The following is a 16,625-nucleotide window of genomic DNA, read 5'->3' as shown; positions in this document are numbered from 1 at the left end:
AAAATTTGTATGAGACGGTCTCACAAATCGTATTTTATAGACGAATATCTTATTTGGTTTATTCATAAAAAAAAATATTACTTTTAATGCTAAGAGTATTACTTTTTATTGTGAATATCGGTAGAGTTGACTCGTCTCACAAATAAAAATTTGTGAGACCGCATCACAAGAGACCTACTCTATAATAATGATCTGACATCTCCTAACTGAATTCTTTATTAATTGTCTTTATACGTATTCATATCATCTTAGACGTATCTCCCTCAATTTTTTTTTTTCAATAAACTCAATCTCAACTTTTTATCTAAAATACTAATTAGTCTATTCATTATTATATAGATCTCACTTATCAGTAATCCGACATCTTTTATTACTAAACTTGAATTTCATTTATTTTGTCTTCGCTCTACTAAATCTAAACATTTTTGTCTTCCAACGTTACTCGTCAAGTTTCAAACAAACCCTCTTGTAACTTAAACAATATAATAATAATGATGATAATAATAATAAGCCATGAAAAAGGAAAGAAAATAATCGAAGAAATTGTAGAAAATGACTTGTTTGAACATATATTTTACATATTTTTAACATTTGTTTTGGTGATTGTTTTTCCAATGTGTTAGAAGGTCATTTTGTAATAAATATTTTTAAACATATGATAATTTAAAATAAAAAAAAAAAATTGACTAATATCATTTTCAAAACTATTCCCAAAAACCGTGTTGAATTAAAATTGCGGAGAAATTTTTTTTAGAAAAAAGAAATAAGTAATGATTTTTGGAAAATAAAGGGTTCAATGGAATGTGAGTGTGACCAAAATGCCGATGGCTTTAGCCGAACGGTTAAAGGTGAGGCAATGAGATTTGTTGGTTTCAAATTCGAGTTTTGCTCGTATAAATAGTTTTTTTAATTTATTTAGATAAATTAATTATTTTTTATTTGAAATAAACAAGTCTTGATTTATGCTTAAATCTCGTCAATAATAAGAGTAGATATCTTGTTAGACAATCTCATGAATCTTTATCTGTATGTAGTAGGGTTAGGAAAAAATAGTATACTGTGCATACCATATCGAAATATACCGCATATATTGATATTAACGGTATACCGAAAAATTTTGGTACGGTATAAATTTTCGGTATCGGTATATGTTTATGAAATGTTCGGTAATTCGGTATATACCGAAATACCGAAAAATTATTATAATAAAATTATTTTATTGTGATTGTGATGAGATTAACAATTTTTTAAAAAAATCGGTATAGACGGTATGTAATTTATGTCATACCGAAGTTTCATAGGAGGAGAACGACTATACCGATTTTTTTTAAAAAAAATCGGTATAGACTTTTTTTGATAAGAACGGTATGTAATTTATGTCATACCGAAGTTTCATTATACTGACATGACGGACGGTATACCGAAATTTCGGTACTGTATTGGTATTCATTTTTCGGTATCGAAAAATTTCGGTACGGTATACGGTATTATTAAAAAAATCGGTATACCGTACCGAACCAGGGCTATCTACTAGACGGATTAACCCTATCGATATTCACAATAAAAAGTAATACTCTTAATATAAAAAGTAATAATTTTTCATGGATGACCCAAATAAAATATTCTTCAAACAAAATACGACCCGTGAGACCATCTCACACAACTTTTTGTCCAATAATAATTATTTTGTGAAATAATATCATGTTTTTAAAAGAAAATGTGACCAAAGGGGGGAAGAGACTTAAGAAGGCTTTCCTCAGATTGTTGAAAATGAAAACGTTTGATTAAAGGTTGAACTGATACAACACAACGCTCCTCTTCCCATCCTCAACCATCTCCGGTGGAAAATGGATACAGGAGCAAGTTGGCTCACCGGCTTTATCTGATTTCTAACACAAATTGAGAAACATCATTTTCTCCTCCTCAATCTCTCCCTGGAACACAGGAGGAAACGATCATTCAAAGAGTGTGATTTGAATCAATTACAAGGAAAAACATGGATGTTTTGTGTTTGAAGGCCGGGATTCATGCAGTGGCAGCTGCGCCAAATGGGGAACACCGACTTAGCTCTGTGCCCCTGGAGAAGCCGTATTTTTCAGCGCCGCCTCGGAGGAATCCGGGGTGGGTTTTCACTTTCCGGCACCCGCTGAGATCTCTCTGGCCCTATGGTAAACACCGGTATGAGCCGGCAATCGCGGTGGACGACGCCGTTTCGGTGGATGAAAATGAAGAAATCGATGAGGCGGGTACAGAAGAGCAGGATGAGAATTGGGTTCTCAAGATTTTACGTGTGAAGTCTCTTTTCAGGGAGGAAGATAAATATGGGGATCGGGTTTATGATATTGGAAGAAAGATGGAGAAAGATGATGAAAACCGAGATGAATTCTGCGGGGAAGAGACTGGAGGGTGTGATGTATGTGCTGTTGACAACGATGAAAAGATTGAGTTTGATAGAGAGTCGTTTACGAAACTGCTTCGTAAGGTGCCGCTGGCGGAAGCTAGATTATATGCTAAGATGTCTTATTTAGGGAGCCTGGCTTATTCCATTCCTCAGATTAAGGTAAGGTTTCACTTGACATTTAACTCTTTCCTTTTTTTTTTCGGGAAACAACAGGGCATCGAAAAAGATCGTTATCTGTTTGATATGTGATGTTTATATTTGGACTCTAAACTTGGATTTTAGTTCTGAGTTTATTCTTTATTTATAGTTATCTTTAGATCTTGGTTTTTCTTGAAAAATGTTAAGACCTGTGTATTGAACTGTTGTGATAATGTTGGCTTGGCTTGTAACTCCGAAGTTCTGGCTTTAGTAATCTGATGTGGGCAGATCAATTTTAATGCGTAGAGATTATTCCCTGATGGCGTGATCTTTCTGCTTTGATTTTTGAATGGTGTCATAGCCTGAGAATCTCCTAAAGAACCATGGATTGCGTTTCTTGACTTCATCTGTTGAGAAAAAAGAGCAAGCAATGGAAGCTGAGAAAGATAGAGTACCATCTGAAGACCGACAAGAGAAAGTGAAAGCAGCAGATGAAACACGTGATGCACGTGGAAATGAAATCGAGCAGGCAGAAGGAGTAGACACAATTCTAAATGGAAACCTTAGAAGGGTATCTGCTGCATATCAGATTGCTGCTTCTGCTGCTTCGTATCTACATTCTCATACGAGGAGCTTTCTTCAATTCAATTCTTCCAAGTCCGTGTCAAGTGAAAAGTTGGTTGAAAAAATGAAAGCGGGAACTGTCGATGTTGATGCATTCAATCAGGACGTGGCCTCGTTAATTGCAACCACCGATTCGGTGACTGCGGTTGTTGCAGCAAAGGAAGAAGTAAAGCAAGCTGTGGCAGATGATTTGAATTCAACTCGCTCATCGCCATGCGAGTGGTTTGCGTGCGATGATGATCAGAGTGCCACTCGATTTTTTGTCATTCAGGTAGGAGAATTGGACTAAGTTCAGAAAATTTTATACCACTTAAAGAATCTGTGTGCTTTCCGTGATATGATTGATTTGATGACCCTTTGATTTCTAAAAAGCTTCCAAATGTTTTATTGCTGACAGGGATCTGAGTCGCTGGCTTCTTGGCTGGCCAATTTGCTTTTTGAGCCCGTTCAGTTTGAGGTGATAATTTATTTACCGTTTTTTAGGTGTCATCAACTGCTGATTTTGGGTTTTGGAGTCAAATATATTCTTGAAAAAATGCTTTTTAGATGTAGTTTATTCCTTCTTTAATATGGTTGTACGGTGTGTGCACAATAAATGAATTCAACACATCTTTTGCTTTAGGGACTTGATGTGATAGTGCATAGAGGTATTTACGAGGCAGCGAAAGGCATATACGAGCAGATGTTGCCTGAAATTCGGGCTCACATTGAATCTCGAGGTGATTGTGCTAAACTCTGTTTCACGGGTCACTCTCTTGGCGGAAGTTTATCTTTGCTTGTAAATCTCATGTTGCTGATAAGGGGTGAAGCACCTCGTTCATCATTACTCCCGGTTATAACTTTTGGGACACCGTCGATCATGTGTGGAGGGGACCGCCTTCTCCGCAACCTTGGATTGCCTCGAAATCATGTTCGTTCAATCGCTATGCACAGGGATATTGTCCCCCGAGCTTTCTCTTGCCATTATCCAAAACATGTCGCCGAACTTCTCAAGGCTGTAAATGGGAAGTTCCGCAATCATCCATGTCTTAATGAACAGGCAAGTATTTATTTATCATCTTACTGTAAGGCCAATCCTCTATTAATTTGTCAAAATCTTTACCCTTTTCTCATTAATTATCCACAGAAGCTGCTATATGCTCCAATGGGAGATTTTTTAATTCTTCAACCAGACGAAAAATTCTCTCCGAGCCACGATCTTCTTCCTCCAGGCAGTGGTCTATATGTTTTTACAGGTGTTGGTAAAGCAGAGAAGCAAATTTTCGCCGCACAGGCAGTGTTCTTAAACTCCCCACACCCTCTCGAGATATTAAGTGACCGTTCCGCATATGGCTCGGAAGGAACCATCCATAGAGACCACGATATGAACTCTTACCTGAAATCCATTCGACACTTTATTCGACAAGAGCTTAGCCGAATGAAGAAAGCTAGGAGAGAGCACCGGCGGAAATTCTTGTGGCCGGTCGTGGTTCGACACGGGATCAGTGCTGGAATCATCATAAGTAGGTCGGTTAACTTGGTAGGACAAGTTCAATTCAATATATCTGGCATCGTACAGAGCAGCAGAGAGTCTTTGAAACGATTCAGTACGCTGATGAGATCAAAGAACATGCATTTGCTTGTGGTGCTATTGCTTCCCACGACCCAAAGATAGGTGAATTTTTTGTATATCATTCTTTATTCAGTTGTTTATGTGTAGAAGAAGAAAGAGACTCAATGCTCCCTGGTTTTTGTCTGGGGATGGAGTTACGCATGTATACTTGATGATATTGGATGAACAATATATTCTAAATTGAATTTTAATCCTACGTTTTTATTTTAAAAAAAATGTTATACATTTATATATGAACTCCAAAAAATGAAATAAATAAGGAATTAGATAGTTTCATGCTAATTAAATGGTTTTCTTAATTAAAAAGATGATTAAATCTTGATTTGACCGATCTTGAGTCGAGTTCAAATAGCTCGACTATTCACTCAAGTTGAGTTTTGATCGTTTCTATTTGAGTAGTTCGTCAGCAATATCGAGTTCGAGTCGATCTCAAGTCTACAAATTTAAATCAAGTCGACTTAGCTCGTGTGCACTCTTGTGTTATTATAATCATAACAATTGCAAACAAATCGGAAATGGTTCCACAAAAAATATCATCTAAGGATGGACAAAAACTTGTGTGAGATGGTCTCACGAGTCGTATTTTGTGAGACGGATATATTATTTGGGTCATTCATGAAAAAATATTACTTTTTATCCTAAAAATATTACTTTTTATTGTGAATATCGGTAGTGTTAATCAATCTCACAGATAAAAATTCGTGAGACCGTCTCACAAGATACTTACTCTTAATGATACAATAATTCTAATATATGGATATTAATATACATTACTTTCTCCATTTTTATAATGTATACAAGATAATCGGAATGGTTAAAATATATTGCGTATTAAATATAAATGAGTGTATAATATAAGGTTATATGTGATTTTATCTAAAATTCAATAATATAAATTTCTTTTTAAAGAAACAAAAAACAAAAAAAAAAAAAAAGGAAGATGTTGCGTACGTGCATGGAGCAGGTAGGACCATGCGCTCAGTACGTGTATAGGTCAAAATAGTAGCCAAACGATCGCTCTCTCTTCTTTATTTCAATTTTTTCCAGAAATTTTCTGCATTTTAATATACTAATATAATATTATATAAGAAATGTTGAAGTTTTAGTATTGTAAGTTTTTTTTTTTTTTTTTTTTTTGCTACAAGCTAAAGTTTTAGTATTGTAAGATTAAGTTTTAGTATTGTAAGATTAGAATATTTGGGTTTTAGTTATCTAATTTTTCATGTTTGATTTTCATTCAATAATTTAGATTTATCGGATATTATTATATTTGATGTTAATGTTATCTTACTTCTGATGTGTCGAAAATAAACTTATATTACATAAATATAAAAAAGTTGTGAAAATAAAACAAAACAACACTGAATATTACAAAATGGAAGGAAATTTTTTTTTTTGTTTCTTTTATTTTTTAGTTAGATATATTTTAATGTAAAATATATATTTTATTCTCACTATATGACTAATATATGAGAGAAACAATGCATATTTGGTTAATTTAGGGGGGTGTCTTCAATCTAAACTTTTAATGACTTTTAATGACTATTTTTAAAAGGTGGACTTTTGTGGAGTTGATGGATTTTGATTGACTTTTATAGAATCTCATGGAATTGTAAAACATATTTCATAGACTTTTTTTCAAGATTTTTGTAGACTTTTGTAAACTTTTGTAAACTTTTATAATTGTGATTTATTTTTTTATTAATTTTTTTTAAATAATTATTGGACATGTATAACCTATTAAATTTTAATTTTTTTTTTATTTATGAAAATGTAAATAAATTTTACTTATTATTTAAAGGTTAAATAAATTTAATTTGTGAAAAACGACAAATGAACTATCCAATTTATTGAAATCAAAATTTCAATTCTTTATGTCAATTCAATATATTAATGAACAATATTTTTATAAGTTCATAATAAAATTTTATTAAAATGAACAATTTATGAAATACAATAATCATAATGATTCAAGAAAAAAAAACAACAATTCATCTATTTTTACACATAAATATTGGCAATATAATAAATTCAAGATTGACCAATCATACCTTTGAATAGAAGAAATTTTTTTGAGAGAGAGAACCCTATAGATGGCTTGAGATAGAAGAGAGATAGCGTATTTTTCAAAAAAGAAAGTCCATCAAAATCTTTGGTATAGGTGGAAGAATATTTTAGATTTACTGCAATTGTACATAAGGCTTCAAGGTTTGTACATTAATAATAAAATAAGAATCCTTTAAAATCTATGGATTTTTTGGATACCTCTTGACTTTTGTAGAGTTTTAAAAAGTCAAGTTTGAATACCACATGACTTTTTAAAACTCTACCAAAATCCATGTTGAATACCACTAAACATATATAGAGTCATTAAAAGTTTAGATTGAATACCTCTAGATTTTAAAATTCCATAAAAGTCATTAAAAGTTTAGATTGAATACACCCCCCTTAGTGATTTTGCGCGAAAGAAATTAGAACTAAAAAGAAATATATGTTATTGAATAAAAAAGAAACATTAACAAGTTATAAGGCTAAAAATGTCATAATATTATATTATATACATGATAATAGTTTTATCTTGCAACATTTTTCTAGTTTTCTCTTTTTCTGCTACCAATATTATTGATTATTGATTCGAGGTTGACACACATTTACCACTATCGAGCTTTGTTACATTGTCTATAAGCGGGGGCCACTCAAGCACAGCCTAAAATCTCTAAAATATTTTTGTTCATTTCCGTATTTCTCCAATACTCAAGCACAGCCTAAAATCTCTAAAATATTTTTGTTCATTTCCGTATTTCTCCAATACTTCATCTGCATCAGATTCAAACTCAAAATCGATGTCATTTTCTTCGTCTGAATCCAATATAAATGATTTTTCGTGAAGTTCTATTATAAAATGTGGAACATGTGATATGCAGATGATCTATAATGTATACAGATTACCTGGTTGCCCTCTAGGTGGACGATAAATGCGGGAATGTCCAGAGGCGACATCTTTGCAAAAATGGGGACGGTGGATGACAAGCCAATATTCAACATATTTCAGAGATTACACCACGCACATGGATGATGTTATATGACATAAATGTACAAAGATATCGAAATATAATAACAGTGATCATATGATGTGCTCTCCCAAAAGTGATTATCAATGAAAACAGTACGTTTAATAATTAAAACTGCAACCAATGGATAGATTTAGCCTTGGTAGTCTTCTCGTTTATAGTATCCAAACTCGGCTTCCACCCTTTCCCGGATATTTGCCTGCTTAAAAACTCTGGACGCTCCTCCAACTCAGAAACAGCACTGAAATAATTACGGTCCTCCTTTGTATGCATTGTCACGGGGGAACCGTGTTCCCGAACGGGATGACAAATTCTCACAAACATAGGAAGAAACCCAGTGAAAGATAACAGGGCTTTGGATTTCAATAAAGAATTGGTTTTGGTTAGCAGTTCTTTGGCTTCTTGGTATGATAGTGTGGTTTGCTTACCTTTCTTGATTGGAAGCATGACGTAAAGCTTCTTCCTATCCAGGATTTCGTCGGCTGCCAATGGTGTGGGCTTTTTCCCATTGATCAGTTCAACCACAACCTCCTGCGGGTGCTCTAGCATGAGTTCTGCAGCTGTGACTGGCTCGTCGTACTTGAACACAGCACCGTCTGATAATATTACCTTCCCGGTGGCGGCGGCACCGCCTGATTGCCAGTGAGAGATGGAATTCCCCATGGGTGGCGGTTGGTTTGATGTGAGATTATCGGATGAATAAAAACATGCAATATATTACTACTGGTACTGTGGTGTGGAAGGTGTTGGTTAAACCGCTCCAACTTTTATGGTGGACTAGGTAACAACAAATTACAAATATATTAGGTAAGGTGGATATATGAAAGACCCTCTATTTGATGTTGTCAAACGTTGTACTAATATATAGTACATGTCACAGTTATCTAACTAAGTAATTAGTATAATGCAATATGGAGTCCCAACCATGGACTCTGTCAAACCAACCATCCCCAACTAATATAAAATACACAATGCCAGAGGAACCGTTCAATGAAACACCCGCATTAAACATATATACATATATATGTATGTATAGGTTTGTCAAATTGGTTTAGGACAGCCGGGTATGCCGACCCCGTTAAAAAATGAGACGGCTGGATTGAGAAATCTCAACCAATTTGTAGGCGAGCCAAACGAATTGAGCCTGTTTGGATTGCGGTTTGGGGCGGGTCAGCATGCCACAATAGGATTTTATTATTATTTTTAAAAAAAATTGTATTTTTTATGCTTTTTAAATAGATATTTTTAAGTTTTATTTGACTTATTTTGAATAAATTTTAATGATAATTCACTTTGTTATATTTCTTTAGTATTTCATATTTTGTTCAAATGCTCTTAGCACATTTTTATTTTAAAAAAATTTCTTAGCGTTTTTTAATTTTTTTTTTAAATTAGGGCCCATCTAACACACGGCCCAAGGCAGATTAGGATGGGTTGGCCATTTAGTGGCCCGCCAAGCCTAATGACTGATTGTTGGTTGACAGTCCCATCAGCCTGTTTTGACATATATATATATATATATATATATATATATATATATATATATATATATATATATACATATTTGTGTACATGTGTGTCAATATATGTTTGTGTATGTACGCGCATGTGCGTGTGTGTATTATACGCTAATGTGGCGTAGCGTCAGTTTCATGTGTACACTTATTATGGACACCTCCCAACCATAATCAGTTTCTTTTTCCAGTGTATGTCTTATATGGATGTGTATGTACCACAGAGTCAGTCGGTACAGTTAACACCTCTTAATGAAATATGCCGACAACCAAACAATTTGAGAAATGGGAAGCAAACAGCTGTAGGCTAATGTATCAATGCATTTTTTAGGATACAATGACATTAACATTCAAATTGTTGGCCACTCGTTGCCAAGAACACAATGCAATTCGTGATATATAAACATATCAAGAATTGATGAGAAGGTTAGTGGTTTGCTTGCAAAGACGGCAAACAACTGAACATGATATTGGGAAAGCAGTATTATTATCAACCATAACTGCGCCAGAACCTCCTCTTCTCAAAATTGCAGATCCAAAACAAGTCATAGTCCGATGAGTGATAATTAATAATTAGGCAGATGACAGTTGACATGTTTTTGAGTAAACTATTGAAAGTTGATGCAACAACAATTAACACATGAACCAAAAAAATTTGGATAACGTACCAAAAACAAAGCACCATGCGGAACAAATTTTAGCAACTACATCAGTGAAACTTCTCCCCTTCTTCACAACATCTTTATCGAAGCCCCTCTCCTTCCAGGACAAAGTGTTATGGTCGTATTCAGTCGATGCTAAAACCCTACTTTATGTATTGAGATACCCACTTGAAGCCATCACCATAGCCCATTTTCCGAACAATGCTGCACATGAATATTTCTAAAGGACGGACATTAGATTCTGCTAGATTCACTTTCCCTTTTCCTGTGGTTACACCAGTGAGGCCAAGGTGATAACGCAACTCATCTTCTGAGGCAGCATAAGGTATGTCAATCTTGTTCCCCAGAATAAGGAAAGGGGACTGCAGCAAGGGCCTCATCAGAGAGGAGTGCATCCAACTCCTTTTTGGATTCCGCAAAACGTTCCTTGTCATAAGCATCCACCAGGTAAACTACTGCATCAACCTGTCGAATCACAAGAATACATATTAATGAAAGCAGGAACATGAGGATATTCGGGAGGAAATAGTTTGATTTGGAGTTCAAAGTTTTTGACAAAAATTTGGTGCCGGCAAAGGGTATGCCATGCTACAAAAGTAACCTGTAGTTCCATCAAGATTAAACAAATATATTATTCGAATAAATGTGATAGTAATAACTGCATGATTCAACATTTTTATGACAAATGTCTCGAGCTTCACTTTCATGTCATATACCAGAGGCAGAGGATAAAAAATGAATGCAAGGGTGTATACTCATACTTCTCGCACATCTACAGAAGGGAGGCTACATCGTAGAGGTGAATATAACATCACAAACACTCTACATGCGTAGCCACAGTAGCGAGCAAACATGCATAAGAACGACAACAAATCCACTCAAGCACTCACAGATACTTTCAGCCAAGCAGTGGAGGCAAAACAGTGGATAAATAGCATATATTACAAGCCACTATCCATTCTAAGTAAGTTGAATCCTCTACAACATTAATAGCATAACACAAATTTAACTTCCCCTTTCTGATGAAAACGTGATCATACAGCTGACAGGACACAACAGATATAGCAAGCATTCGAGCCTTTCCACAAAATAACAGTCGGAAATATCTGAATTCAAGCTACCTTGGCATAATAATCCTTCCAAACTCTGCGGGCAATCTGATGCCCTCCCAAATCAAAAGCCTTAAACTTAATCTTCCCAATACTCAGCTCTTCCGAGGTGGGATATTGAGTGGGTTGATGCTGCACTAATCTCTGGATCAAATCAACAACCCAACCCAATCAATCAATCGGGATCCATTGAAATATGAAATAAACAATCTGAAAAGGAAGTACCTCATCCTTGAGCATGTGGAGGAGCGTGGTTTTACCGGCATTATCCAAGCCAAGGAACAAGATCTTAGCCTCTTTCTGCCATAACCCGAGGGATGCCAACACCCCGTAAAACCAGTCCAATAGAACAATCTTTCTTCGGTATGATGTGTACTAGAGATGTCCGATTCCGATCGGATCGAGGCTCAAATTTTGGCTTCGCTCACTGCTTGTTTCATATGGACGCGACTGCCGCGCTGCCCTGCAAAATTTATGCACTTTACTGCTGAAACGACAAGAATTAGGGGGAAATTTCACTTCAACTAAATGTTCATTACAAGATAGAATCGAAGGGTGTGAGTGGTTTTTTGCTATATTTTATGAGACGGGTCTTTTATTTTAGTATTTAGAAAAATATTATTTTTTTATAACTAGAGTATTACTTTTTTAATAGGAATATCGGATGGTGAGACTGGATAAAAATTCAGAATAGCGGTACATTGGTACGTCTCATAGATGATAAAGATTCGTGAGTTACCATATCAAGACTTTTAAGAAACTTGATACTTTTTTTCTCCAGAAAGTCTTTTTGATTTCTAGAGTATACTGATGATACTTAGAAAATTGTCACTGCATTATAAACGGATTCGCAAATATTCGGATTAAAGACATGTCTGTTGAGTCGGATTGAAATAATCCTGAATCAGAAACCTAAATTGATTCATATTAAAGGTAGATATGGTAAGGAAATGATATTATTAGAAATCAGTGAAATTATATTTAAGGTAGATTCTATTTAATCCGAAATTGATTTAGAGTGAATTTGGATATATAAGTTGTAGTTTAAAAAATATTTAAATAATTCAGTTTTTTAAGTGATTTTATTTATTAAAAAATAGAAGAGATTTTAAAGTTTTTATAAATGTTGAAAAATGTTTTGTTTTTAATTTATAAGAGAAGTACCAGCATAATCTCAAAACCAAAAATTCTAACTTCCAAAAAAGTATATTTTGTAAGAGCTTTTTTTATTAAAGTTTTTAATGAAACCTCGCACACTTAATCACTCACATATATATATGAGAGTTGAACTTCAACGAATTATTGAGTGATAGTCTTTACACAAAGACGTTAAACATTTTGTTTGTAGTCTTGACATAAGAGACGTTAAATATTATGCAAATTACGATGTTGATGCCTACAATCGAAGGTGTACTAGGAATTTTGATTAAAAACATGTAAGTCATAAGTGGAAATATGTTTGAACAAAGAATTGTATCACTCAAAGTTTTCTACTAGATACCTTCAAAGAAAATATGATGTGTGAGTTTTTAATCTATGAACATCAATAAAATAAACTTGTGCATATTTATTTTATTGCATTTAATTATTTTTTTCTATTTTGAGTTGTAGTTTTGAAGTATTTTATGTGTTCTTTGAAATACCAAATTGTTACATATAAAGTATTTGATAAATACTTAAACCAATTTTTTTTAATACATTCAACTTATATATTTTTAAAATTTTTTACAATATATTTAATCGAGAGATTATTTTGGTTCTCCGCTTGATTATAAAACAAATTTGATTTAATTTTTGATATTCAATATTTAAAAAATGAGCTATTGTAGTTCAAATATTTAATTTGTTTTTAAATCAAATTTCAAATAAATATATTTTGATTTATTTAATATTTAATTAAACAAAAAATGTTTTGTGATTGTACAGCCAAAACAAGCCAGGCTTCAACCCATGGGGCCCCGATTGCTTCGCTGTCTCCACTTTTTTCATTCGCCACCAACACCTTCTGTACACCAACTCATACTAAACTAATAACAAAAAACGAGATTTTTGAGTTTGTGAAATTAGTGAATATTTGAATAATAATTATAAACTTAATTTTTTATCAATATTTTTTCAGAGAGTTTGTTACATTAAATTTGTTGGTGCTGTTTATCTTGCTAGTCTTGTTACGGCTACTGCATTAATTCGATAGTTTATCAAATGTAAACTTGATTAATATGTGTTAAGATTGGAACTTGAACCTAACTCAATCCCAAAAACTAGTTCAATGAGAAGGATTGTCCAATCCCATATATACAACTACCGGGTTATTATCCAACCAATGTAGGACAATTAACACAACCCTCTCACGCCCAGAAATGAACATCTGAAGCGTGGAGTTCATAAATGACCCAACTATGGGCAGAACGGGTGACCTAATTATAGACAGTCCAATACATAACGGTGGAACTTGACTCTGATATTATGTTATGATTGGAACTTGAACATAACTCAACTCCAAAAGCTAGCTTAAGGGGGATGATTGTCCAAGACCATATATACAAGAGTGGATCTCATGTGAGACCGTCTCACAGATTTTAATATGTGAGACGGGTATACCCTACCCATATTCACAATAAAAAGTAATACTCTTAGCATAAAAAATATTGACGATCCAAATAAGAGATCCGTCTCACAAATACGGTCCGTGAGATCGTCTCACACAAGTTTTTGCTTATATATAACTATCAGGTTATTTATCCAACTGATATAAGACAATTAACAATTTATTAGTCAGATGTAAGCAATTGCGTTAGACTGACAATTTAGCTAATGCAAACCAAGTTACTATGTAAGCCCTGCATTTTTTCAATACACGTCTAAAGATATCGACAACAAGTTCTATTGGTATAAAAATAAAAATAATTAATAATAAAAAACAATTAAATTTAAAAATAATCTTTATGCGGGCCTTAAGTTCTCTATAAATAGCCCCATCTCCTTACTCTGAGGATCTCTTCCGCCTGATTTCGGATGCTGCCGATAGGTAAGAGCTCTCTATCTCTGTGTTCTGATTTTTTTTTTTTGGCTGTATTTCTTTTTGTTTCGTTTTTATTTTCGCTTTGATTTTGGCCTCAGATTTACGATTTAATGTTGATTGTGTTTTTTTGCTCGTTTTGATTTTTTATTTTTTGATTCGTTAATCGATCCATGACGTAGTGTTTTTTTTTTTTTTTTTGGTTTTGTTATCATCTGCAGATCGATTCCGCCATCCCGAACAAGTTTCGGTGGAAAACAGATCTACATTTTGCATACCGATCATCTTTAATTAACCTCGAATCGTCAATTTGAGAGTAAAATTTTTATCGTCATTTCCTTGTTCCCGTATTTTTTCATGCCTTGGTTTTTACGGCACACGCTGTTCTGATGCGTCGATTTAGAATTCTTCACTCGTTCTCTGTTGTATTACTCTACTGGCTGTATTCTATTTCATGAATTATTCCCTCCACTTTTTTTTCATCAATTTAACCCAATTTTTACCTTCATAATAAACCCACCCCCCCCCCCCCCCTCGATCTGCATTTGTTATATAATGTCTTCCAAGCAACAGCGGAGTAGCTCTGGTTCTGATACCGAAGAAAGGAAGAGGAAGCGGAAGTTATCTAACCGCGAATCGGCCCGCAGGTCCCGGATGAGGAAGCAGCAACACTTGGATGAGCTGCTTGCTCAAGAGAAACGGATAGGGGACGAGAACAAAAAGCTGAGTCAGACGATAGATGATACCTCTCATCTGCACCGCGACCTGGTTTCCAAGAACAATGTGTTGAGGGCACAGGTTGCTGAGCTGACCGACCGCCTCCGATCTCTCAATTCTGTTCTTCAGATTGCATCCGAGGTGAGCGACCTGGTGTTCGATATCCAGGACATCCCGGACAGTTTGCTCGAGCCGTGGCGCCTGCCTTGCCCCATGCAACCTATCCCCGCTTCTACTGACAAGTTCAAATGCTGAACAACGGTGGGGCTAGTTTTAGTCTGTTTACATTTATCGAAGTGGGTCTCGCAGTATTGCTATGACTTGTAAAATTTTGACTTCCTAGTTTGTGATACATGTGTTCGTTGCCTTCGGGGCCAGTCACTGCCGATGTTTATTCTATGTACAGCCAATTTTTTAGCAATATTATCTGGTCATTCTATCTCCATCCTGTGTTAGAGAAACTTCCTCGTTAACACTGGTGCAATGATTGGATTCTTGAAAGCAAACGTCGGGTACATTTTAGCCTGGCACGGGTGTGTGGACGCAAATTTTTTGTTGCCAATCATGGCCTCCACGTAAAACTTATCCAAAAAAAAAATTGTTGTTTCTGAAAAGAAAAACACGTTAAATTCATCAAAGTAATTGTGTTTAGATCGACGAGTTTTAAACTTATACATTTAAATATATTTTTGTTGTTCAAATAAGTAAGTCTTTAAATTTCAAATTCGTTCTTTTGAGTATTTCTAGGACGACTTTCAAGTTCATCTATTAATAATGTATTTTGAAATATATTTCGTTTTGTTTTACTAACGTGTAAACAAGTAAAATGTGAGTTTAAAATTTGATCCCTTATTTCATTGTAAATAATAAAACTATAATCGAAATCCATGTATTTCAAATCAATTTATTGTTAGTGTACTGTTTTCTCACATTCAAAGACATCGAAAGTTTAAAAATTTAATTTTGATATTCAAAATATTTTTTAGGACGTCGTATAACTGTTTATCTTTGCGTATTTAACTGATAGACATCAAACCAGTTCGGAATTAACGGAGTTGGTCCTTCTTGTAAATCCCTACAAACAGATCTTCCTCATTCGACTGTCTAATCAAGTTCACGATCGGATACTGGATTCCTCGTTTAAATCGTACTAGAGATCTAAACGAACTTTGCATTGAGACTGGATCGTTTGAATTCGAGAAATTCGGCGGCGATACAGGCCGTGGAAGTGGCCATAAATTATTTTTTGTGAAAATGGGGTTGCCGAATTTTTGAGGAGAAATGGAGAGAGAAATTTTGATGGACAAAATTGTGTGCCAAAATCTGTGTAAAAACTTATTTATTTCATGTAACCCTCAATTAAAAATTTTTAGACTTCGGTTTCTGAGCGCATTAGGAATCTCGCTCATATTAAGATTCATAATCTTAATCTCATTTAGGTTTCCTATTTTCATTAACCAATTAAAATTCTCATTATAATAAAGTCTATATATTATATAGTCAGTATATATATATATATATATATGTACTATTGCATATACTATATACATATATATATATATATAGATGTATATATTTACAATCAAATAATCATTATTTAATTTTTAATTAATTGTTAATAAATTAATTAATCATTTATGTATCGTTCTAGAATATTTTATGATAATCATATACATCTAGTCTACACATTATTAACAATATTATTTAATTAGTAAATAACAAATTTACAAAATATATAATTGTGAACTCATTATAACT

The 16,625-nt window shown here is 34.0% G+C and overlaps 3 protein-coding genes and 1 pseudogene across 3 annotated transcripts; 2 read left to right on the top strand and 2 right to left on the bottom strand.

Annotated features, from left to right (window-relative positions):
- The first annotated feature begins 1,739 nt into the window (after positions 1 to 1,739).
- Positions 1,740 to 4,966, top strand: LOC140833514 (phospholipase A1 PLIP2, chloroplastic-like). The gene is made up of 5 exons (XM_073197853.1): positions 1,740 to 2,560; positions 2,901 to 3,434; positions 3,561 to 3,620; positions 3,786 to 4,202; positions 4,290 to 4,966. Exons 1-5 carry the CDS (start codon positions 1,997 to 1,999, stop codon positions 4,815 to 4,817), a joined length of 2,103 nt encoding a protein of 700 aa, XP_073053954.1. The 5' UTR covers positions 1,740 to 1,996; the 3' UTR covers positions 4,818 to 4,966.
- A 2,837-nt stretch (positions 4,967 to 7,803) lies between these two features.
- On the bottom strand, positions 7,804 to 8,926 carry LOC140812954 (uncharacterized). The gene has a single exon (XM_073171337.1). The coding sequence runs from the start codon at positions 8,507 to 8,509 to the stop codon at positions 7,955 to 7,957; it is 555 nt and encodes a 184-aa protein (XP_073027438.1). The 5' UTR covers positions 8,510 to 8,926; the 3' UTR covers positions 7,804 to 7,954.
- A 902-nt stretch (positions 8,927 to 9,828) lies between these two features.
- LOC140808814 (small COPII coat GTPase SAR1A-like) lies at positions 9,829 to 12,301 on the bottom strand (annotated as a pseudogene).
- A 2,404-nt stretch (positions 12,302 to 14,705) lies between these two features.
- Positions 14,706 to 15,122, top strand: LOC140808808 (bZIP transcription factor 53). The gene has a single exon (XM_073166091.1). The coding sequence runs from the start codon at positions 14,706 to 14,708 to the stop codon at positions 15,120 to 15,122; it is 417 nt and encodes a 138-aa protein (XP_073022192.1).
- Positions 15,123 to 16,625: the final 1,503 nt, after the last annotated feature.

The sequence above is a fragment of the Primulina eburnea genome, chromosome 1 (genome assembly GCF_022965805.1).
Source record: "Primulina eburnea isolate SZY01 chromosome 1, ASM2296580v1, whole genome shotgun sequence".
Lineage (NCBI taxonomy): Eukaryota > Viridiplantae > Streptophyta > Magnoliopsida > Lamiales > Gesneriaceae > Primulina > Primulina eburnea.
This window is presented reverse-complemented; position numbering and strand designations above follow the sequence as displayed.